The following is a 25526-nucleotide window of genomic DNA, read 5'->3' as shown; positions in this document are numbered from 1 at the left end:
ATCCTTAAATAGAAATCATAAAAGATTCTGTTTAGACAAATAAACAGATACAATAAGAAGCGTAAAAGGAGACTATTTCAATATCATGGACTCCAAATGAATCTGAATCCCATCCTGTAGCCAACATACTCACAAAGTGATAAATAGGAACTAAGCTATTTTAAAACAGCAAAAGGGAGGATTGCTAACCTTCAACTTGCTTGTATTTAAAATCCCTTGGATAAGCAGGCACCAATGCATTTGCTACCAACAGAACATGAGTGATATTCAAACTCTTTAGTACAGCTTTATTTGAGGCTGCTCCAACAGAACCAAGAAATAGTCCCTGCAAAACAAATAAAAGGTTACTTTTGTCCCATATATGCCAAAGCTTGAAAGTGATACTCTTAAAGAATTCCATTTTCAGTATCCTTTTATTTCAACACCGACTTCCTTTCCAAATCAGAGACAACATACAATATGTAAACTGCTGCTCATAACAAGGTCATCAAAAATGGTAAAACATCTCACCCATAGTAGATTATTAAGACAGGGTAACAGACTTGGACAACTAAAATAAATTCTTACTAAGCACTAAAAGCCATCGATTCGTTTCCAAAAGGATGATCACTTGAATGTTATCACTCAGAGTCTGTCAACAGTACAAGTATTAGAATATAAAGTTTGATGTGCAATAAAGTCACCTTAGTGACTTAGGAGTGGCAGGTGCAGGGGTGGCCATTTACAACCCTAGAGGACCACAATAATTTACTTAAGCCTGGGGATTGGGAGAGACATCCAAAAATCGCACTGAAACCCTAGCCTTGTTTTAAGGCCCTATGTTGTCGTATGCAAGGCGGGTCAAAAAAATTGTGGTGATTGGATATTCCATGGTGGTAATTTAAGAAATAAGAAAGCATTCAACAGCAAGACCTTCCAAACATGTCCAGATTGCTAGACAGGATTCATAGCATAATGGAATATTTGAATCTTACATATTTTTACCATGTCCTTTGTCATCAAAACTCTAAAGAGAGGTGTTCTTTTGTATCAGGGACAAATGACCCAAAATTGGGGGAAAATCTTTTCACATTAACTCCCATCACAATTTTCCTAAGCAACTATTGAATGTGTTAAATTTTTTAATCCCAGCAACCTAACTAATTATTTCCTACCAGAATATTACGCAGATCTACTGAATAGAAAGCACAACTAAGATTTTATGATCCAGGTGGATTTTACAAACCCTAAAAAAATGATTTCTTCAAAAGTTGATGCAAAGGTTTCCATGTTGAAGAGCTCATCAAGTGCTTTCCAACGACACTTGAACGAAGTCAAACAGACGCCGTGTGAGAAAGTTATGGCAATTTGAAGTTTTCAACAAATAAGCAAAAAGTTGGTGGATGTGCCATGTGGCAGCACCACAAAAGGACATGTGGCAGTATGGATTATACAGATGTTGACATGGAATCATAGCTGCTGATAGGTGGACCAATCGAAATATGACACGTGGCAAGATCTGTTGACGTGGTTGATAAGTGGCAACTCCAAAGCAAGACACATGGCACGAGAGATGCAACAAGATGACGTGGCAAGCTCACTGGATGTGATATAGGCCGATCAAAAGCCCTCTTGTGCACAGCTAAGGACACCCTCACCTATCTCCAAGACCTTGGACATTGCCCTCAAGAGCTAGGATGTTGCCTTGAGAGCAAATGTGCCCCAAAGATGATAGGATGCCCCCAGGTTAACCGTGCACCTTCTTGATAGATGTTGCCATTTTTTGAGGATGATTGATGATGATGATGACATGAGAACCCTCTAGAGGGGATGGTACACTATTCTCAAGGATGGCATCATGCCTTGGCACTATGACATCCCCTTCATGATGCTCGGATCATCCCTTGGGCACATTTATGGATGACAATTGGTTGAGGGAGCCTTGCTTGATGATCAGACATCCATTTGATGAGGAGATCTGACCTTTGGGATGAGATGCACCCCTTGGATCTATCCATTGCACTTTTGATTGAGAGATTCACCATTTTGAGGATGACATCACCCTTGGAGGGAATTTAACTCACACTTGTGGGTTAATTGAGGCATAATTTTATGCTTTATCACTGATTTAACTATCCTTGGGGATAGGCTTGTGACCTATCCAACTTGTAATCATGATGTGATATTATTTTAGGGCTTTTAGGCTAAAACTAGAAAAAAACGACTTGGTAGCCCCTATATAAATAGAGGGAAGTAGATTTCTCTTAGCTCTTGTCACACTTGGAGATAAACTATCACTAGAAAATTATCTCTTCTCTATTGTGCGCTATGGAGCACTAGTGTAGTGAATTTCTCTTGGAGGATGTTTGTTGTATGGTTCTCTCTCTTGGATAATTATTGATGATTCTTTGACGATATTTGCTAATTTAATGTAAATTATCTTCTTCCATCTTGTAATTGTTGATAAATTAGAATTTAATGAAATTTTCACCAAGATTTGATTGATGTTTTGTGGCTCTAAAAGCTCCTTGCACAAGATTTTCACCAAGTTCTCTTGAGGAACCTAGGCTTAGCTTCCTCCCTTTGAATCTCCAAAGAAGATAAAAGAATGTTAGGTTTAAAGGTGGAGGAACCCAAGTTTGTCTTCCTCATTTTCTTTGAATCCACATCCATCTTTATTCTTCCATAGACTTTTATTGTGATGTTCCCAATTTTTGTGCATGCAAAAATCACTTAGCAGTTTCGCAAAATTTTGGAAATATTAAAAGGGGAAATATTATTTTGTGAGAGAAGGGAGAAATTATTATTTTAATGGGATGGTGGCAAATAATATTTTATTGGAGGAGGAAGGAAAACTATTATTTTAAAGGAAAATGGCGACAAATTAATATTTTATTGGAGAATGAAGGAAAATTATTGTTTTATTGGAGAATGGTGGCAAAATAATATTTTATTGAGAAAGGAGGCAAATTACTGTTTTATTTAAAATGGCAGCAAAAAGTCTCCTAGTGGAAAATCGGTCCGACCAAGAAAATAATAGGGAAAAAGGAGAATCTAGAGGCTAGGAGGAGGCTCAATGGAGAATTATAAATAGAGGATTGGAGTCAATTGGAAGGATCCTATTCCTATTTATCTCTTGACAAAGAAAAGAAGCTCAAGCGAGTTTCAAGAGTTTCAGGCAAAACTCAAAGCTATCTTCAGTGAAGTTCAAGTGCCACCCTAGTTAGCTCTTAGGGAAAATTATTACAGATCCTCCATTGGTGTTTAATGGTTCAGTTGTTTGATTCATCTCCTAAAGATCTAATCCTAATTTGTTGCAAGGAAGTCTGGCCATTTGACTATAATTTTGGTTGCAAGAGGTTACTGGCATTGTGATTCAGTTTGCATGGCTAATCTTCCTATACCAAGGACCGTGTGCTATTATTTTCTAGGAGGCCGAGTGATCTTTCTTGGTGCCAAAGGAGGGACAATTATAGGGAGGTCAAATATCTTCTTCTCCTCAATTCTGAAGGTCGAATTTAGTGGCTACTTGGAAGATTGATCAGTATAGTTTGAGGCCGTGTCATCTCTTTCAAGGAATCGAGGGTTTCCAGCATCATTTCTTCACACACTTTCCAGAATATCATCAACACGGAGGCTGAGTTATACACTGGAAAAGAGTCCGAATTACCCTAGCCTCAGAAGCGGACTTTAGAGGCTGAATTATTGCAACTTAAAAGAGGGGTCGTATACTTTAAGTGACTGACAAAATCACTCCAAGATTAGCATCTTATTGGGTCGTTGGGTTGCTGTAGTAGACCTATTATTCCAGGGAGTATCGAACTGTCATATCCTCCTTTCACTGAGTATAAGTGACAGTTGAATAACCAGAATTTTGAGCATTATTTCTTGAAGAAGCTGTGGTATTTTGCTTGGAGAACATTGACAGAGAGGGGAGCGAACCTTCAGAGCCAAGGGTCACTGGTTACTTATATTTCAGATCTGAAGTTCTCAATTGGAACCACATTCCTATGCCTGTAGCAGCTCCCAGAATCGAAGTCTGATTGGATGACAGTATTGTGTTTTAGCAAACCTATCATCTCACTGTTATTTAGTGCTGTAGCAGACCCATCTTACTGTTATTTAGTGTTGCAGCAGACTTATTAACTCTGTTTATAAGGGATCGTGTCATTGGAGTGCACAGTATTTTCCTTGAAGGGGTTGTGTAACATTTGCTTGAGAATATTTGTGCCAAGGAGAATGAAATCAAGCTGAAGAGTCACTGGTGGTTCCAAGTTTGAAGTTTCCATTAGAAGTCACATTTCTTGTGCCTGTAGCAGCCTATTCAAAGAGGCCGACTTGGTGAACTATTGAGAGGGTCGAGCTCTCCTTATATGCTCATATTCATCTTCAGATTGGAGAGTTCTTCCATGGGTTTCTCCCCAATTTGTATTCTCTGAAATTGCTGACACAAAGATCAGAATTTGCCTCTTCAAATTTGTATGCCAAATTGTTTAATCGTTGTGTGGTTCCTTGAAGTGTATTTTCATGAGTTTGCATACTAGTTGTTTGTGAAAAGTGGTAAAGAGAATTTAAAAATATTTTTGGAAACACTTACTTGAAGAAGTTGTAACTGTTCACTAAGATTACTTGAAGATTTACTTGGTTGAAAATGTTATCATGTAGCTTGGTGCATGTTTGATATTCACTGTTATTTTCCTAGTGGGAATAGTACATTTACTCCTAGACTCCATTAGCCCTTGATTGAGAAAGGCACTAGTCTTATCTCTTGTGCCAATCCCATTAAAAGAAAACCCTAAATATTTCTATTTTATGTTTTCTAGGGTAAATTAGGGTTAGGTTATAGCAAAATTATTCATTTTGAGCATTATTTACCTTGTTTATTATCATCCTAGGGTTTGAACTTGTATGCATTCATTTGGAAAAGTAAAACTACCATTTTTATGCATTTCCAGCCATAAATTATGATTGTCGCCTAGGGTTTCACCTTGTTGTTATATGTGTTGTCCACCATGGATGGTTGTTGTAATCTATTCTCTCGTTTACTCATTAATTAGCCCTTATTTCTCACTGGTTTCAAGGGCCTTTTCTTATTGTTGTCATAAAATATTCGCATGCTATAAATTGCTGATTGAAACCCTAGTTTATAACAACAAAGTGTAATTTCTTGATTGCATGTGTTTGGGAACCTATTTGAGCCTCTATTGGTCAAACTAAGCCCTCTAGATATATCCAACCACGAAAACAAAGGGAGTAGTTACTAAGGTGATAGTGGTAATTTTCACATTCTTACGCTCAATCTAGTTTGCTTAGTGAACCTTTGCACTAGGGTGCTAGATTGTGTAGTAACAATTCCCAAGGTAGAAATTCATCCTTAGGTGTAAATATGCATTATTGTTTGTTTTTTGGTGCATTTTATTAAATATTACAAGTCTAATTTTTTATATTACAATAGGTACTTTTCGCAATTTTGCAAAAGTGTTTGCTCCATTAGCCCTTGATTGAGAAAGGCACTAGTCTTATCTCCTGTGCCAATCCCATTAGAAGGAAAACACTAGATATTTTTATTTAATGTTTTCTAGGGTAAATTAGGGTTCGGTTATAGCAAAATCATTCATTTTTAGCATTGGATATTATCATCCTAGGGTTTGAACTTGTATGCATTCATTTGGAAAAGTAAAAATACCATTTTTCATGCATTTCCAGCCATAAATTATGGCTGTCGGCTAGGGTTTCACCTTGTTGTTATTTGTGTTCTCCACCATGGAAAGTTGTTTTAATCTATTATCTTGTTTACTCATTAATTAGCCCTAATTTCTCACTGGTTTATTGTAAATTCAGGGGGATTTTCTTATTATTGCTATAAAATATTTGCATGCTATAAATTGCTGATTAAAACTGTAGTTTATAACAACAAAATTTAATTTCCTTGATTGCATGTGTTTGGGAACTTATTTGAGCCTTTATTGGTCAAACTAAGCCCTCTAGATTTAGCCATAGGGACCTTTGAACTCGCTTTCTTGAAATTATACTCTAACTCACCCAAAACCCAAATCATTGCATGCTTGTCCTTGGGTGATAATTGTTGTAGAACCCTTAGGGGGCATTTAGCCTAAGTCAACTTGGGTTATTTGATACTTAGGATCTACAAGGGAAGTCTCCCTTGTGTGGGGATTATATCCAACAACGGAAACAAAGGGAGTAGTTACCAAGATGATGGTGGTAACTTTCTCATTCTTGTGCTCAATCTAGGTTGCTTAGTGAGCCTTTGCACTAGGCTGCCAGATTGTGAAGTGACAGTTCCCAAGGTAGAAATTCATCCTTAGCTGTAAATCTGCATTATTGTTTGTTGTTTGGTGCATTTTATTGAATATTACAAGTCTATTTTTTTATATTACAGCAGGTACTTTTTGAAATTTTGCAACAGTGTTTGCTCTCTAGTGCTCATAGTACATACTTAGTTCCCACCCTCCCAAAGCACTAACCCGAAGTGGATATAAGATAAGATAATTTTATTAATGTCCAACGAATGGCCACAAAAGTAGGTCAATGGAACAGAAGGATACATCTAGTATGAGTACAATTTGGGAGTGCAAACACAACTCTTAGAAAATGCCAAAGCTAAAACTAGGATAAGATGAAGTAAAGATGGAAACAACAATAGGACAACCTCAAAAACATGTATATAACTGGATCAAAGGCCCCCGGTAATGTAGAAGACTAAGTGAATAAGTCCAGGGCTAGAGGTCGATGATGTCAAGAATTTCAGAGTCCGATAGCCAGTGAGAGGAGGCGACAATGGCACTGGCTCGCTATCGAAGTCCTCTGGATCCAATAAGGTGTTTGGTTGCATGATCCTAGGGGGGGATGTAGGAGTGAGGCATAATGCTAGCATCTGAAGCTGAAGGGAAGAAGCTCTAGATAAGTCTTTGGTTGTTCCACTGGGGCTGCGGAGGAATTTGCGAAGGGGGGACACCTTGCTCAAGAACCATCTGGGACTAATCCCTCTAATGCTCTAGTTGTGAGTGAACGAATTTGTTGTTCGACACCTCTGCAGTGGTCTCAAAGATACCAGTTAGCCTCCCAAAGGGGGGGTTGAGGGTAGACTCAAGGTCTCACTATTCTACTATCTAAGATGCTCTAGAACTCAACTCATCGCTTGTTGCTTTGATCAGTTGAATCAACCTAGAAGTATAATGTGATCGTTTGAATCATCCCCGAGTGAGGTGGGGTATGTAGGATCTAAGATCTATGTCTAAATATCTCCTGGATGAAGATAGCTAGGAATCTTTGGTTAGGATACTGGAAAAATGAAGAGAGGGATCCCCCTGAATATCTATAGAGGCAATGGTAACACCCTGTAATCTTGTAGTATAGGGGGGCATCTAAAGGTGTTGATCTGTCTCTGGCTCCTAAAGGGTACACCCCTGGCAGATCCTATCAAATCTTGGTATATGGCGGTCAGCCTCCGCTCGAAGTCGATGAGAACCAACTCGACGTTGGCCCAAAGGGATCCTGAGTGAGTGCATCCAATGTCTGCGCGTGTTTGCGAGGCGGACGATGATGCTAGGATTAGTCAAATGAGTTACAATTCCATATTCATAAAATGAGATTTCCCACAAAGGCTTGGGATACACTTGAGCAAAATTATTTCTCAACCTAATGAGACTAAGGCGACATAGATTGAGATTCATTTGATATATAAGAAGCCATGAACTTTCAAGAGGATTGAAGCTTACCTATCTTGCTTCAATGAACTCAAAAAAGCAATTAGAGGATTATGATTCCTAGTTCAAGCTAATACACATTATATTCATATTGTTCTCTAGAATTTTCCAACTCCCCATGAGGTGTTTTGCTCCACTTACTAAACAAAAAATATGTTTGTTGTTTAATATGATAAACTAGATTTCAATCAAATTTGTAATTATTTAACTGAGGAAAAAGGGAAATTATCAAATCTTGGTAAGCTCAGTTCAAAATTAACTACTTTTCGCCAAAGGGAAGCATAAGTAACAACATAGTTCCCTAAGGCACTCTCATAGTCCCAAAGAGGATTGCCCCTCCCTTTCATATCAAAAGTAGAAGGGAAAGAAGTAGTCATATAACAAGGATTTTGGTTATCAATGAAAATCAAGCATCCATAAGACAAGTGTTTTAAAATGTTAATGGACATTAGGAAGGAAATGAGAAGCTTTCTTTGTCAAAACAACAAGGCAATCCTCATCGTGATGGTAGGGTTTCTTACTCTATCCACTTGAAATACATGAATGGAAATAAGAAGATATTTCGATGTACTTCATTAGTCATTTGCCAAAGTCATCTTCCCAAAACAACTTTGTGATTATGGTGGTCAATAAAATCACTAAGATGGTACACTACATTCCTATGAAGGAGGACATGTTACATGATCCACTTAACATACCTAAATGGAAATGGAAAGACATTTTGATGGACTTCATTACTTGTTTGCCAACATCATCTAACCTAAACAACTCTATTGTGATGGTGGTCAATAAAATCACTAACATGGCGCAATTCATACCTGTGAAGTCTACTCTTATACTGCACAAGTACTCCTGAAGGAAGTGATGAAACTACGTGGTGTGCCTTCAAACCAGTGTTGAAAAAATCGGCATCGGCAAAAATTCATTAAGGGTCCAAAAAACATCTTTTCGGCAACAGACGAAAAAATCAACTAATCACGACACATATTAAAAATATAAAATATATTCATTTTTTCAAAATTAGAAAAATGGGCAAAAAATCGGAAAAATTTTGCCAAAGGAAAAAATCGTTATTTATACCAGACGATTTTTCAGCAACTAGAAAAAATCACAATGTTACTGATTTTTTGCGATTTTTCGTCAATGTTTGCAACACTGCTTCAAACTTAGACTCTAAGTTTACTTCAAGGTTTTGGACTAGTTCATTCACAGAATTGGGTCCCAAGCTGAGTTTCAATATTACATATCACCCTGAGTCAAGCATGCAAACTAAGAGAGTGAATCAGGTACTAGAAGATATTTTAATGATGTATAAAATGTGCAAACCTAGGAATTGGGAAGCTTCTCTACACTTGGTTGAATTTTCTTATAATAATGGACATCAAAAGTCCTTGGGTCTAGATGTCCTTTTGAGGTGACATATTAGTGGTAATGCAATTAGTTGCTTAGTTGGAGACTGGAGTAATATTGAAGCTTCGCTAAATTGGGGAAGCACTTTCCTAAAATTTATGGAAGAAATAATTTTAAAAGTGAAACAAAACCTGAAAGTGGCACAATATCATAAAGACCTATAAATAGTGAGAAATTAGATATATATTAGCACAACAAAGATCATGTATTTTTTTTAGTGAAACCTAAAAGAAGTTCTATAGTTGAGAAAATACATCTGCAAAAAGAGTTGGGCAAATACAAAAAGTTGGCAACCAAGTACTTTGGGCATTTTGAGATACTAGAGCACATAAGGTGGCTATAGATTGGTAATGCTGCCAACTTTAGAAATTCATGATGTACTTCATATATCATTGTTGAAGAAATATGTTCTCAATCCCTATCACATGCTAGATTATTATGACATTTAAATGGAGGACATAATAAAGTTTCTTATGAACACTACAAATGGTGACAAACAACTTGCAGAGACTTTGCAATTGCACCATTGAGATGGTTTGGGCATAGTGGCAATGCTATATAAAGAATGGTGATACATGGGATTTGGCCACATAGATGAGATGACTATCTCCATATCTAGCCATATAGTTGATACTACTACCTCCATATCTATTGTAGGATAGTAATGACATTCAAAGAGGACATAGGGGAGTTTCTTACGAAACCACTACAAATTGTGACAAACAAGTTGCACAGACTTTGCAACTACACCATTGAGATGGTTTGGGCATAGTGGCAACATCATATAAAGAATGGTGATACATGGGTGTTGGCCACTAGATGAGATGACTATATCCATATCTAACCATGGAGTTCAGACGATTATCTCCATATCTATTGTAGGATAGTATCACCAAGTACAACATTAGTCATATGAAGAGGAAGATGTAATACCCTTGCCCTGTCTTGCCTACAAAGTATATAACTCTAATTATTTTATAGCGTTATTAATAAGTTGTGCCTAGCCATAATTATGGACATGGTTATAACGTTTATCAATATGGACATTATTACTTTGTTGTATTGATCATATTGTGCACTTATGGTTGATTTACATACATGTGAGTACATTGACCTTAAGTAGCCAACCCTAGTTGAGGACCAACGTAGCCAAGAGAATTTGTAATAGAGGAAGTGTACATCATATTGATAGTCATGTGATGACACATGAATGGTTAATTATATGCACATGTTAATCGGTCATAAGATGACATTAGTTTGGTGATGTGTGTGACGTGGTTACCAACCATAACACCTAGTCAATATCCTATGATTACCTTAGAGATGCCACACCAATATTGATTGAGCGCCATTAGGCCCATAGAATGTTGAGCGTGTTAGGTGAAGAGGGGTATGTGTGCAACAATATTTTTACCTAATGTCGAGATTTAATAATCTTGATCCCCTTTATTGGAGCACTTCATTCATGATAACACCCTCAAGGATCCTAGTGGTAACTAGCACGATGAGGCTACGCCTTGATTCCCCATGGCACCCTTCCCTTGATGGGGATTTCAAGAGTCACCTATAAGACTATTTATATCCCCTCTTTGTTGGAATATAGGGGATTAATGGAGAGAGTAGAGTTGTGTTGTTGGAATGAATATTTATTAATGAGAGTATTGTTATGTTATGACCATGAGTCTACTATTGTGATACTAGTGATGGCTTTTGTGAGAATAGTTTGGCAGATTCATCTCACTGATTTTGTCATCCTAGAATGGGTTAGGGCAGCCAATTTTAGCTTAGTAGAAGCGGCGACACCTACTACCTCCTTCCTGCTTCTTCTTTAGACACTTCGTCGAATAATGACCATACTCGCCAAAACTGAAACACTTCAGCTTACTCAAGTCCTTCTTCTGCTTGCCCTTCATTCTCCCTGTAAGAGCCATGTTATCTTCAGAAGGCTTCTTCTTCTGGTGAAGGTCCTCGTCACACAGTTCCTCCTGAATGAAGTCATCCCACAACCTGTTCCAGTCTGGCAGCTTCTCTCTAGTGACAATCCCTTTGATGAATGGCTTCCATCCTCGGTAAACCCCTTCAAAGTAATCCTCGCCATCTCAGAATCTGTAACAGTCTCACTGATGGCAACAGGCTCATCTCGAACCTGAGACAATCTCGCCAGATATGGCGCTGCTGCTTCTCCATCGATCATCTTCAACTTATCCCTCAATACCAATAGTCGATTCTCGTTCTTGATCTGGAACAGATCCTGAAGAGCTTTCCACATCTCATGAGAAGTGTTCTTCCCAGACATATGAGGTATCAAGCGATCTTTAACACCATCTAGGATTATCAATTTCGCCTTCGTATCCAACTCTTCAAACACTTCCTAATCCTTAAGGTCAGTCGATTTCTTGATCTCCTTGTCAGCGAATTCCCAAATCTTGTTTACCATCAAGATTGACTTTATCCTTTCCTTCCAAGGACTATAGTTGGACAACCAATCCACTTTATCCTCGGCTCGCGGACCAACCGACAACTTTGTTAGTTTCTATAGAATTAGAGGTGTTCTAGTCTCGAAACTTTGTGGAGAGGCTAAAACACAGGAGTTCTCCATAACCAATAAATCGTTTCTGGAAATTCCACCTAGAAGTGTCTCAATTAGATTATTAGCCTATTTTTAAATATTTCCTAAGTCTAAACTTAGAAAAAGGGGTTAAATAATCAATTTTAATTGAGAAAGGTGTGAATCATCTAGAAACTCACATGGATCAATCTAGTTATGATCTCAGCCATTGATTAAGGTTTAATCTTGGTCGTTGGAGTCCCAACTGGAGATTATAAGAGGAGGTCGATCGATAGATCGAGAACTGTTAATTTTAGTTAACAATGGTATGTTCTATGCTTAGCACAATTACTTCAATTTTCCTTTAGCAGCTCAATGACAATTTCCAATTTAGATTTCTAGTAGCAATCACATTAACCATTAATCACATTGACAGTAAAAGTAGATAGAACATGAAACAAAATGCAGAAGACAAGCCAAGACAAGAGAACACCAGATTTGGCGGATGCCAAGTAAGAACCCCAATGTGGGGAAACCCTTTGATCAATTCTTCTTATTATTATATCAAAATGTTCAGCAAAGAGAGAACAAAAGTCAAATTGACTTTCCAAATTCAAAGTCAAAACAACCTTGTCAAAATCAGCAGTCAAATCAGAAAGTCAACATTGGTCAAAGCAACAATAGAATGCCCTCAAAACAGCGCAGTCTTCCCCAATCTAATTCGACCTGATCAAGAGGTCAAAATCAACCCAAAACACTCACAGAATCTACAGTCAAACTACTGTCCCGAAATCTGCGATCAACCTATAATTCGGTCTGTGGTCAAAGTGCTCAGAAAACCTCGATTTCTGTGCCAAAAGTTGTGGCCTACTGAGACAGAAATATCCCCAAAAGATCGAAGTCAAATGATGCCCAAAAGGTGTTGGTCAACACTAGTCAAACTGCGATCAACTCTGTAATTTTGGCCTTGTAATTCAACTTCTAAAATTCGTCCTTTTTTATCCACACGTGTGAGAGAGAAGAATGCCCAATGTAGTATGAACCAATGAGAGAAGGAGAGAGAATGTGTGAGTGAAGAAGATGCCAAATGAGGTGAAAGATCACTTGTATTTACTATTTATACAAATCATTGACAATGAAGTGACACATCCATTGGGCTTTCTGAGCCTACATGATGATGTGGCCAACCTTGACAATTTGCACACATGTGGGAATAAATTCAAAATCACACTTCTGCTTGTCCAAATGAGATGATCTTTCTATCAATTTTGGTCCTTGAAAAGAGGAATTTAATGTAATCATCATCTCCATCAAATGAGTTGTCCTAAGGTGGAATTTGGCCCTAGTTGCCAATTTTAACACTCCCTCTCAACTAGGGAGAATTCCACTTGTCAATCCATCCATCATCATCGTCGACCATCATGCTTGTCATCATGTACCATCTCTGTCATCTCATCTCTGCTTTATTGAACCATGATGTAATACTGAAGAAGAATTGATCGAAAGAGTCACAAGACCTTACCACTCTCCACTGACAAAAGCCAGTCTAGAGGTAGAACCTCAATTGATCCCAGATCAAGTTGTTGAACACCATGCATCCTAGACATAGGGAGTACGGCAATACACGATGCATCCATCGGTAGTGCTATGGTCCCTATCCACGTTTCCCAACTCATTGGCCAGATGAGAGGTACTTCCCATGAGTCTCGGACTGCATGGGTAGGATGTATGTTAGGGCATCAGCAAGAGAAGGTGAACCACTCATCCTGCTCAAATGCCATAGGAGAAGTTGAACCACTCATCCTATGCATATGTCAATCGTAGGGAAAGGTGAACCACTCACCCTACACACATGTCAACAATCATGGGGTACCGCAGGGAAAGGTGAACCACTCACCCTGTACATAGTGCACCAATAGGGGAAGGTGAACCACTCACCCTATGGTCACTCATAGCTCCAAGAAGTACCCCAAGCCCCTAGGAGCTCCCAGAGCTCAGTGTCCAACCCAAGCGGGACCCTCATAAGAGGGTCTTTCCACAATTCCAAGTCTTTCTCGAAAGGTTAAGAATTGACCTTCCCTAAGGGCTTCGTGAGGATGTCTGCGACCTGCTCATCAGTCCTAATGTGTTGGAGCCTTATTGCTACACGTTGTAGCATATCCCAGATAAAGTGGTACCTGATATCAATGTGCTTAGAGCGATCGTGGAACACAGGATTCTCTGAAAGGCGAATCCCACTTTGGTTGTCCCAGTAGATCATGGTGGTATCCAACACATGCTCAAATAGCTCACTAAAGAGCTTCCTCAACCAAAAAACGTCACAACGGGCCATACTAGTTGCAATGTATTCGGCCTCGATGGTGCTTAGAGCAACTGATTTATGCTTCCTGCTCATCTAAGAAATTAAAGCAAACCCTAATGAGAAGCAACATCCAGACGTGCTCTTACAATCCACCATACTGCCAACCCAGTCAGCATCAGTATATCCATTTAGCCTCAAATTCCAGGCAGTGTATCTCAATCCATAGTTGATTGTGCCGCGAAGATATCTCAAGAGATTCTTAACAACAATCCAATGTATGCGATGAGGCTCGACCATAAATTGACTCAACGTATTCACAGCGAAGCATATGTCAGGACAGGGTTTACCAAGAACATCAAGGCCCCCACAAGTTGTCTATACTCGGAAGGATTTGCCAATTCGGGTCCAGCAGCACTTCCACATAACTTCTTGAAGTTCAATTCCATCGGAATAGACACAGACTTGCAATCCACCATCCCACATCTCTTGAGCAACTTCACAATGTATTTTCCTTGAGAAAGGAAAATCTCACCTGGCTTTTGCCAGACCTCTAGGCCTAGGAAGTGGTGCATCAGACCTAGGTCCTTCATCTCGAACTCGAAAACCAACTCCCTCTTGATAAATGAGAGGGTCTACACCTGTCAGAAAAAGATCATCCACATAAAGGACCAAAATGAGAGGCGTGTCCTTTTCAATCTTGAAATATAGGTTAGAATCAGCTTCGCTCCTTATAAATCCCAGCTTCATAAGATAGTTATCAATCCTCTCATACCAAATCCTAAGGGCTTGCTTCAACCCATAGAGGGCTTTCTTCAACCTGCACACGTGTGTCCTTCAATCTTGTACTTCAAACCCCTCAGGTTGTTCTACGTAGACTTCCTCCTTAAGCGAGCCATGCAAGAAAGCAGTCTTAACATCCATTTGGTGTAGGCTCCATCCTTGAGAAGCAACAAGGGAAATAATGGATCGAATAGTGGTATATCGGGCAACCGTGCAAATAAATCATCATAGTCCACTCCTTCCTTTTGAGAGAAGCTTTGAGTAACAAACTTGGCCTTGTATTTTTCAGCACTCTCATCAGCTCCATGTTTGATTTTGTAAAGCCATTTAGAAGTGACCACAGACTTGTCCTTGGGTCTAGGAACCACATCCCAGACATCATTCTTCATGATTGATTCATACTCCTCATTCATCGCATCCTTCCATACTTGGTGTTTCACGGCTTCTTCGAACATACATGGCTCAGATTGAACAATAGTACTCATAGCAGCTAAGTACCCTTGATACCTGTTCGGCTTCTTACTTTCACGAAATGTCCCTCTTGGAGCAATATGTCTTTCAGCATCTTCGAGAGTATCTTTGAGCCACAAAGGTCTTTTCCTTGAGGTAGAGGGATCACTAGGAGGTGGATCAATGGGATCCATCGGGCATGAATTCATCTGTCAGAGATTCATCCTGCTTCCCTACAACATCATCATTGTCCTTCCTTGGGATAGGTTGATCTCTAGCTTTCCCAAGGGCAGAATCTTCATTGAAAGTGACATCATGGCTTATTTCCACTTCTCTTTCACCAGGCACATAGATTCTATATGCCTTCAAAGTTTCACTGTAGCCCACAAATGTTCCTTTCTTCCCAGATGCTTCTAACTTGTTTCTTTTCTCTTTAGGCACATGAAAATACACGGGAAAACCAAATATTAAAATGAGAAACATCAAGTTTCTTACCAAAGAAGACTTCTTCGGGTGTCTTGAAATCCAATGCTTGATGCGGGCTGCTATTTTGAACATATATGGCAGTGTTGGCATCTTCTCCCCATAAGAACTTTGGTAGGCCTTGATCATGGAGCATAGCACAGGTGGCTTCCATGATTGTTCGTTTCTTCCTTTAAGCAACACCATTTTGCTCAGGAGTGTATGCAACAGTTGTCTCCCTCTTAATGCCATCCTCTCTGCAAAAGTCACTGAATTTGTTTCATTCATATTCATTCCATTATCGATCTGCAATATCTTGATCTTCTTCCATGTTTGATTTTCCACCAAGGCTTTGAAAGAATAGAACCATTTGAACACTTCGTCCTTCTTCTTCAAGAAATAGGTCCACGTTTTGCGAGGGAAGTCATCCACAAAAATTTCATAGTACAAGTATCCTCTTAATGATGTTACGGACAACATACCAAATAGATCAAAATGGACCAATTGAAGAATGTCGGTAGTTTGACTTTCACTTGAGGGGAATGGTCCCCTTGTAAGTTTTCTAGTTGCACAACCTTGACAAACACCTTCAGGATTTATTTTGAACTCAAGCATACCTGTGACCATCCTCCTAACCCCAGGTAAGCCTTTGTAATGAAGGTGAGCAAATCTTCGGTGCCATAATTCAGATTGAAGAGAAGTATCACAAGTCATAGCTCCCAAAGGACTTCCTCCAACTTGATAGAGACCTTCAACCCTAAATCCAAGTGTAAATGCATCTTTAGGGTTTCATTGCCAAATATGTACCTTTCCATCAATGAATGTTATATTGAAGCCTTTATCTTCCATCACAGAAATAGACACCGAGTTCTTCTTCAAATCAGGCACATACAACACTTCTTGTAGATGAATGGTTTGACCTTGATTCAAGTGAAACCTTGATTCAAGTGACGAGTGACCGTACCTATTTCTGGAATTTCCTGTCCTTTTGGGAGGTCAACCATTTCCATCTCGAGTAGTGAGAGCATTCCTTTTTCTTTTATTGTTGAACTTGTTGTTCCTTTGATTGCCATTGCCTTTAAAATTGTTGTGATTGTTGTTGTCATCATCCCTTGGAGTATCCTTCTCGTGAGGACACTCTCTAGCACAGTGGCCAAACCTGTTGCAATTGTAACACCTTCCTTTTCTTCCTTCTTTGAATCCCTGCTTGAATCCTTGACCTTGTCTTTTTGGACCAGCATTGTTCTTCCACTTTGCATGAGCGGAGAAAGCAGTAGGTTCATTTCCATTTGAAGGCTTGTCTCTCTCCATCATGTTGGTCTCTCCTTGTGTGCATCTAGCCAATAATTCATCGAAACTAGGAATCCTGTCATCGTTAAGAATAGTGGTGTTAAACACATCCCATGCTCTTGTAAGACCTCCAAGAGCAATGAGAGTGAGCTCCCTGTCAGCAACAACTTCTCCAATATATAGAAGATCATTCTTGATTTCTGTAATCCTCATGATGTAGTATTTGGTAGACTCCCTTTGTCCATTTTGATATCCTTCAACTTATTTTTGAGAAAGAGGATTTGATTTGCATTGTTCACTTTGAACATCCCAACCAGCTTATCATACATCTCCTTAGATGTTTCTAAATCAAAAATATAAGCAACCAAATGCTTTTGAATAGAGTCTATAATGATTCTTTTAGCTTTGACCTCACCTTTCTTGTATTTCATCTTTGCAGCAGCAGGTGCATTTGAAAGAGGCTCCACCACTCTTCCCTTTACATAGTCCATAGCATCATTCTCTTCCAAAGTCAAATCCAAAGTCATCTTCCATGCATAATCTACGGATTTGTCCTTGAGCTTATCCTCGGATTTGAAGTATGATGTAGTCGCCATTGAAGCTAGACCAATATTCTTGTCCAACAACTCTTTCCTAGTGATTGCTTTTATCTCTCTTGATTGGGCTTTGTTTTCATCTAGGCTCTGATACCATGTTAATTTTACTTAACAATGGTATGTTCTATGCTTAGCACAATTACTTCAATGTTTTTTTAGCATCCTAATGACAATTTCCAATTTAGATTTCGAGTAGTAATCGCATTAACCATTAATCACATTGACAGTAAATGTAGATAAAACATGAAACAAAATGCAGAAGACAAGCCAAGACAAGAGAACACCAGATTTGGTGGATGCTAGGGAAAAACCCCAATGTGGGGAAAACCCTTTGATCAATTCTTTTTATTGTTATATCAAAATGTTCAGCAGAGAGAGAGAGAGAGTACAAAAGTCAAATTGACTTCCCCAATTCAAAATCAAAACAACCCTGTCAAAATTTGTAGTCAACTGTGGTTAAATCAAAAAGTCAACATTGGTCAAAGCAGCAATAGAAAGTCCTCAAAACAGCTCGATCTTCCCCAATCTAATTCAGCCTGATCAAGAGCTCAAAGTTAGGCCAAAACAATCACAGAATATGTGGTCAAACTTGGTCAAACTGTTGCCTTGAAATCTATGGTCAACCTGTAATTTGGTCTGCGGGCAAAGTGCTCAGAAAACATCGGTTTTTGTGCCAAAAGTTGTGGCCTACTAAGACAAAAATATCCCCAAAAGATTGAAGTCAAATGATGCCCAGAAGGTTTTGGTCAACACTAGTCAAACTGTAGTCAACTACGTAATTTTGGCCCTGTAATTCAACTTATGAAATTCGTCCTTTTCTATCCACACGTGTGAGAGAGAATAATGCCTAATGTAGTACGAACCAAATGAGAGAAGGAGAGAGAGTGTGTGAGTGAAGAAGATGCCAAATGAGGTGAAAGGGCACTTGTATTTATACAAGTCATTGAGGGCAAAGTGACACATCCATTGGCCTTTCTGAGCCTACATGATGATGTGGCTGACCTTGACAATTTGCACGTGTGTGGGCATAAATTCAAAATCACACTTCTGCTTGTCCAAATGAGATGATCTTTATATCAATGTTGGTCCTCTCAAAAAGAGGAATTCAATGCAATCATCATCTCCGTCAAATGAGTTGTCTTAAGGTGGAATTTGGCCCTAGTTGCCAACTTTAACAAGAACACACATTTGAGATCGATTTCCTTGGGCAGTTTGATTTTCCAAAGAGCCACAACAGTTGTCGGAAGAGTTCGAGCCAGAGAAGGGAAGCAAAGACAAAGAGGGGTATGGATAGTGATCAGGAGGAAGTTTTCCAGATCCGAAGAGGTAGTAGCAAGTGGCAGAATTATTCCACGCAAAAGTTGCGCAAGGGCTGCGCAGAAGCTTCAGCAAAGCAGTTTGAATTAGCTGGAGAGGAAGTCGATTCAGCTTCCAGAGGTCAGGAAAGTCTTCCAAAGTCCTGGACAGTCACTTCCAGCAGCAAAGACAAGCAGGACAGCTTGATCAGAGGTCGAACAAAGCCACACATGTGAGACGTAGAGCAAGGACTGCGCAGAGGGCATGTGCAAGGGTTTGGATGCCCAGATTTTATGGAGGAGCCAATTTTGGCCAAGTATGGGGATGGATATCGAAGGCGAGTGAAACATGTTTTTCAAAGTTTTGGGTCCATATCTCTTGTTTGTTCGGTGGGTGTTATGTCTTCTCCTTAGTATATCCCTCCTGAGTGAAGCGATACATTACTTCAAAGCCATACTTCGTAAAATAGGGCGGGCGGCTACTTTGGGGAAGGATAGAAAGAAGTCGATCAGTTCAGTACTCAGCTATTATATCGGATAGTTTGGCATTTCATCTGGTATGGCATTTGGTCCAGGCAGGAAGAGATATGGAACTTGCTAGTAAGGGAATAGAATCCTTTCGCGGAAAGGGATACGAGAAGTACGGGAATCTGTTAGCCGTCCCAAAACAAGTGAATCCGGCAGCTTGAATTAGAGAGGCGGGTGGTAGGGCTTTTCAATCGTGGTAATTGAAAGACTGAAAGGTAGCGTATCCCATCCACCCCATGCATCCAGCCAGCTATTCAAACAAGAGCCTTGCTGCCTTGCCGATGGTAGGTCTCCTGCTTACTTACGCTAGGGATCGAACAACTCAAGTACACAGTCATGCGCCATACTCACAGTCTTTACTAGAACCTCTGCTCAGTCGATCGGGATTGCTTATGGAGAGAGAATTTTCTCTCTAATTACTTTTGTCAAATACTTGTTGATTGGATAGCCAGTTGGACATCCATAGATTGTACTCAGATTATTTCACTATTGCTTAATAATAAAATCCTGCAATTGTTGCACCGATTTTCCCAAGTTGGGTTTTTCTAGGGACATTTATCCAAAAATAATTGTGTCATATTTTTGTATGTGTGCCCCAATATTTTCTCAGATTCTAGTTTATTTTCCGCAATATTTTTGTGAAGATTGCAGTGTGATTATTTCATTGTTGCCATAGCAATAAACTGCATAATTAGTTTAAAGTTAGAAGAAATAATTCCAGTTACTGCAATAAAAATTTTAGTGGTGAGATTTTCACATATTATCAGAGCGATTTTGATCAGACAGGAAGCTCAGAAAGCAGAAACAGAAATTCGTTGTTCAGAGGGAGCAACAGAACAAATTTTTGGTGGTTGCGCAGAGCCTAAGCATAGCAGTGCAAGTTGCTTGAGCAAGTTCAATTTTTCAGTGCAGGCTGGCAGAAAACTTCGGCTTGCCAATTCAAGTGATTCCAGCAGGCAGAAGGGCAGTTGTAGCTCAAATTTTTGCTGAGCAAATTCCTTGTTTAGGCACAAAAGAGTTTAGCAGCAGTAGGATCAATGTCGGGTGGAAGAGGAAGTGCACACACACACAAAATTTCTCTTAGAAGGTTTCTAGTCTAGAAATCTAATTTTCTAGATGCATTCGGCAGTCGCTGCAAGCAGAGTTTCTCACTCCATAAGGGAGTGTGAGTAGCAGATTCAGCAACTGAGCAAAGGAAGAGGGAGATTTTTGTCCAGATTCAGAGATGGCCACAGTTGGGCTTAGAGATCAGGATAGGTTGGAGGGAGCCTCCAACTTTGTCATCTGGAAGGCCATAATGACCTTCTTGCTAGATGAATTTGATCTGAAGGCCTAGGAGAATGTGGTGGCAGTACCACAAGATGCAGATCAGTTAAAGGAATATAGGAAAGAGATGGTGTTAAATTTGGACAACTAGGTCCAAACTCCATGTTCTGATGCTCAGATTAAGAGGCTAATATTTTTGTTGGATTCCTCTTTCTGAGAGGTGTAAAATCCATATAAAAATAGTCTTAATCCGATGAGCAGAACTTATATTGTGAATTTATTATTCTTAATAAATTATATGTGCAAGGTCACCCAGTTTTGTAATGTAGGCTCACATGCCCAACAGATGTGTCACACACCACTCATTGATGGATATATATACAGGAAAAGTTGGAGAGAATTTCATCACAACTCAACTCACATCTTCCTCTCTCATCTTAGAGAGTACGCTACCTGGAGGACAAATTTCAGCCACACGTGGGAAGGACGAAGAGGACAGACCGTACGGATTTTCTGCTGCTAGGGTTTCTGCTGCTAGGGTTTCGCAGAAAGTTTGACCAGCGTTGACTTTGGTCAACGCTTGGTCCAATCAAGCTGAAAATTGGTGGAAAGTTCGATTTTTGAAGGCCGTACTATCTGGCACAAAAATCGAGGTCAAAGGGTTGACCGTTTTGCTGCTGCGTTGACTTTTAGCTTGCTGCCCCTGCGTTGACTTTTCAGGACAGCGTTGACTTTTTGTAGAATTGACTTGGGTTGACTCATCTACTAGTTGGAGGGATCTTGTGACACATCTGGGCTGGCTGACCAAAGGAGACTTTGCTGGTTGAAGCATCCTGTTGACCGCCGAAACGAACACACATTTTTCCTGTTTCTGATTTGTCTTCTGTAAGATCTGCTTATATGTTCTATCTGCATTTTGCTTAACTACTTGTATGATTGCTGTGAGAAAAGTGAAATTGCTCTTAGCATAGAACATCTACAAAACTTTACATGGTATCGGAGCTGAGGTGAAGACAAACTCTATCTATAGCAATCATCATCGAAGGAAATGGATTCCACTAAGCTTGAATTCAGGGAGAATGACAAGCTGACTGGAAGTGACAGGGAAGATTCAAGAACCCCCATCAAATGCCTCTGCTGCTGTTAGATCCAAGTATAAGAAGGGAGAAATCAGAGCAAAGCTGCTGATCAGGGAATCCATAAATAAGAGTCTGGTTGCCTACATATCTGAACTAGGCACATCCAAGGAGATGTATGACAAGCTGATACTTATGTTCCGAGTAAACAATGTGAACCAAGTACTATTCCTCAAGAACAAGTTGAAGAATATGAAGAAGGGCCGAGACGAGTCTATTCAAACTTTCTTTATGAAGTTGACCGAAACCAGGAACAATCTGCTAGCTATTGGGGAGACAATAGCTGATCGTGAGATGGTTCTCACCGCACTTGGAGGACTTTCATATGAATGGCAAGTATTCACAACTACCATTCTCAACAATAATACCATCCCTAACTTTGATGAGCTTCTGTCTAGATGTATGCAAGAAGAAACAAGGATGAAGGAATTTGATAATGAAAGAAATGCTGCCTATGTTGCTCATTCCCGAAAGAAGAACTCTGGTGGTTCTAAGGACAAAGGAAGGACTAAGACTCAAGAGAAGAAGGGTAAATGTTTTACCTGCCATAGGACTGGACACTATGCTAGAGAATGCCCCTTCAAGAAGAATTCTCCCGATAGTGACGACAACAACAACAACCGAAGGAATGGGAATCGAAGAAATGACAAATCCAAAGGAAAGAGGAAGGCTCACTTTGAAGGAAACAATCCACCTTCTAAAAGGACCAGAAATACCAGGTATGAGGAGTCTAATGTTGTTGATAAAAGAAATGAGTATATTCTAATATCTGCTCTCTCAGCTGCATCTCCGCCCGACACTATGGATGTCTGGCTAATCGATAGTGGTGCCTCAAGACACATCACCGGATTCAAGGAAGCACTTTCTGACATGGTTGAAAGGGATACTAATCTAGAAATTATCCTTGGGGATAATGCCTCTTATCCTGTGAAAGGGACCGGGACTGTGACCCTCCACTTGTCTCAAGGACAAGTCCTCCGTCTACAAGATGTACTCTATGTACCCAAATTGAAGAAGAACCTTGTGTCTGTATCTGCCATGGAAGACAAAGGATTCAATGTAACTTTCTCTGATGGAAAGGTACTCATGTGGAAGAAGAGCTTCAAGGAAGCTATCTCAATTGGTTTTAGAGTTGGTACACTCTACCATGTTGGAGGGAGTCCGTTGGGAGCTATGACTTGTGATACTATCCGTCAAACCGAACTATGGCACCGAAGATTTGGACACCTTCATTACAAGGCTCTTCCCGAAGCAAGGAAGGTGGTGACAGGGATGCCTGATTTTGGAAATAATCATGAAGGTGTATGTAAGGGCTGTGCTGAAGGAAAACATACAAGGGGACCTTTCCCCTCAAGTGTCACAAAGACATCTGAGATATTGCAACTGGTCCATTCTGATCTTTCCGATATGTTGCCTGTAACATCCCTGGGGGGATATTCTTACTATATGACATTTACTGATGACTTCTCTCGCAAAACCTGGATATACTTCTTGAAGAAGAAGGATGAGGCTTTCATGTGGTTCTGTACCTTCAAAGCCTTGGTGGAAAATATGACCGGAAAGAAGATCAAAATTTTGAGGACTGACAATGGCACTGAATATGAGTCAAATGAGTTCAAAGACTTTTGCAGAGAAGCTGGCATTAAGAGGGAGTCTACCACTGCATATACTCCCGAGCAGAATGGTGTTGCTGAACGCAAGAATAGGACTATTGTGGAAGCTGCCCGTGCCATGCTATATGACCAGGGTCTACCAAAGTTTCTGTGGGGAGAAGCTGCAAATACTGCTGTGTACATTCAAAACCGATGCCCTCATTCCGCTTTGGACTCCAAAACTCCCGAAGAGGTTTTCTCTGGTAAGAAACCTGATGTCTCACATTTTAGAATTTTTGGATGTCCTGTCTATTTTCATGTGCCGAAAGAAAAGAGAAGTAAGCTGGATGCTACTAGAAAGAAAGGAATGTTTGTGGGCTACAGTGAGACTTCTAAGGCATATAGAGTCTATGTACCTGGTCAAAGGGAAGTAGAGATAAGCCATGATGTCACTTTTGACGAAGATGCTTCCCTGAAGAAAGTAGTAGATCTTCCTAGATCTGAAGAAAATCATGAAGAAAGACCTGGAAATCTGGAAGAACCCCAGGATGAGACTATGCCTGATGTTGAAGGGCCTATGGACCCTATTGATCCTTCCCCTTCTCTAGGAAAGAGGCCATCATGGCTCAGGGACACCCTCGAAGATGCTAAGGGTCATGCTGCCCCAAGGGGGACATTCCGAGAAAGCAAGAAGCCGTGTAGATACCAAGGGTATCTAGCTGCCATGAGTTCTATTATACAATCTGAACCTGGATCTTTTGAGGAAGCCATCAAGCATCAAGTCTGGAAGGATGCTATGCATGAAGAATATGAGGCTATTATGAAGAATGATGTCTGGGATGTGGTCCCGAGACCGAAGGACAAATCTGTTGTCACCTCTAAATGGCTCTACAAGATTAAACATGGACCTGATGGGAGTGCTGAAAAGTTTAAGGCAAGATTTGTTGCCCGTGGCTTCTCTCAAAAGGAAGGAATTGACTATGACGATATATTTGCACCTGTGGCACGATATACCACCATCCGATCCATCATAGCCCTTGCTGCTACGCAAGGATGGAGTCTTCATCAGATGGATGTCAAGACCGCTTTTCTGCATGGTGCAATAAAGGAAGAGGTGTATGTAGAACAACCTCTGGGATTTGAAGTTCAAGATCGAGACACTTATGTCTGCAGGTTGAAGAAAGCCCTCTATGGGTTAAAGCAAGCACCCAGAGCTTGGTATGAGAGGATGGATAGTTACTTGATGAAGCTGGGCTTCACTCAAAGCAATGCTGATCCAAACCTTTACTTTAAGGTTGTGGAAGGAAAGCCTCTCATTCTAGTGTTGTATGTGGACGACCTCTTCCTGACAGGTGATGACCCTCTCATTCATCAATGTAAGAGGGAGCTTGCTGCTGAGTTCGAGATGAAAGACCTAGGACTGATGCACTATTTCCTAGGCCTGGAGGTCTGGCAGAGACCTGGAGAGATTTTCCTTTCTCAAGGAAAATATATTGTGAAGCTTCTGGAAAGATTTGGGATGGTGGACTGTAAGTCCGTGTCGACACCAATGGAACTCAACTTTAAGAAGTTGAGTGGCAGCACTGCAGGGCCTATCTTGGCCAATCCTACTGAGTATCGTCAACTCATAGGAGCTTTGATGTTCTTAGTGAACACCCGTCTGGACATATGTTTTGCAGTGAATACTTTGAGTCAACAGATGGTTGAGCCTCATCATTTTCACTGGGTTGGTGCCAAGAATCTTTTGAGATATCTTCGGGGCACGATAAACCATGCGCTGAGATACACTGCCGGGAGTGTGATACTCCGTGGATATACTGATGCCGATTGGGCTGGCAGTGTGGTGGATCGTAAGAGCACATCTGGATGCTGTTTCAATCTTGGTTCTGCTTCGATCTCATGGATGAGCAGGAAGCAGAAGTCGGTGGCTTTGAGCACCACGGAGGCTGAATACATTGCTGCTAGTATGGCCTGTTGTGAAGCAGTTTGATTGAGGAAGCTCTTTAGTGAGCTGTTCCAACATGTGCTAGATACCACTGTGATACTCTGTGATAATCAGAGTGGGATTCGTATGACTGAGAATCCTGTGTTCCACGACCGATCCAAGCATATTGATATCAGGTACCACTTTATCCGGGATATGGTACAGCGAGGCGCCGTAAGGC

The 25526-nt window shown here is 40.1% G+C and overlaps 1 protein-coding gene across 7 annotated transcripts in view; it reads right to left on the bottom strand.

Annotated features, from left to right (window-relative positions):
• Positions 1–25526, bottom strand: part of LOC149179173 (dual specificity protein phosphatase 1-like) — a 232150-nt gene that overhangs the window by 187264 nt on the left and 19360 nt on the right. For all 7 annotated transcript variants that reach the window (XM_089420550.1, XM_089420547.1, XM_089420552.1 and 4 more), the window contains one exon: positions 190–325. In XM_089420550.1, the coding sequence (XP_089276676.1) occupies positions 190–325 (136 nt within the window). The remainder of the gene's footprint in view (positions 1–189; positions 326–25526) is intronic.

Source organism: Pinus tabuliformis, chromosome 4_1, assembly GCF_031772625.1.
Source record: "Pinus tabuliformis cultivar Carrire ecotype Pingquan chromosome 4_1, CPIR1, whole genome shotgun sequence".
Classification (NCBI taxonomy): domain Eukaryota; kingdom Viridiplantae; phylum Streptophyta; class Pinopsida; order Pinales; family Pinaceae; genus Pinus; species Pinus tabuliformis.
This window is presented reverse-complemented; position numbering and strand designations above follow the sequence as displayed.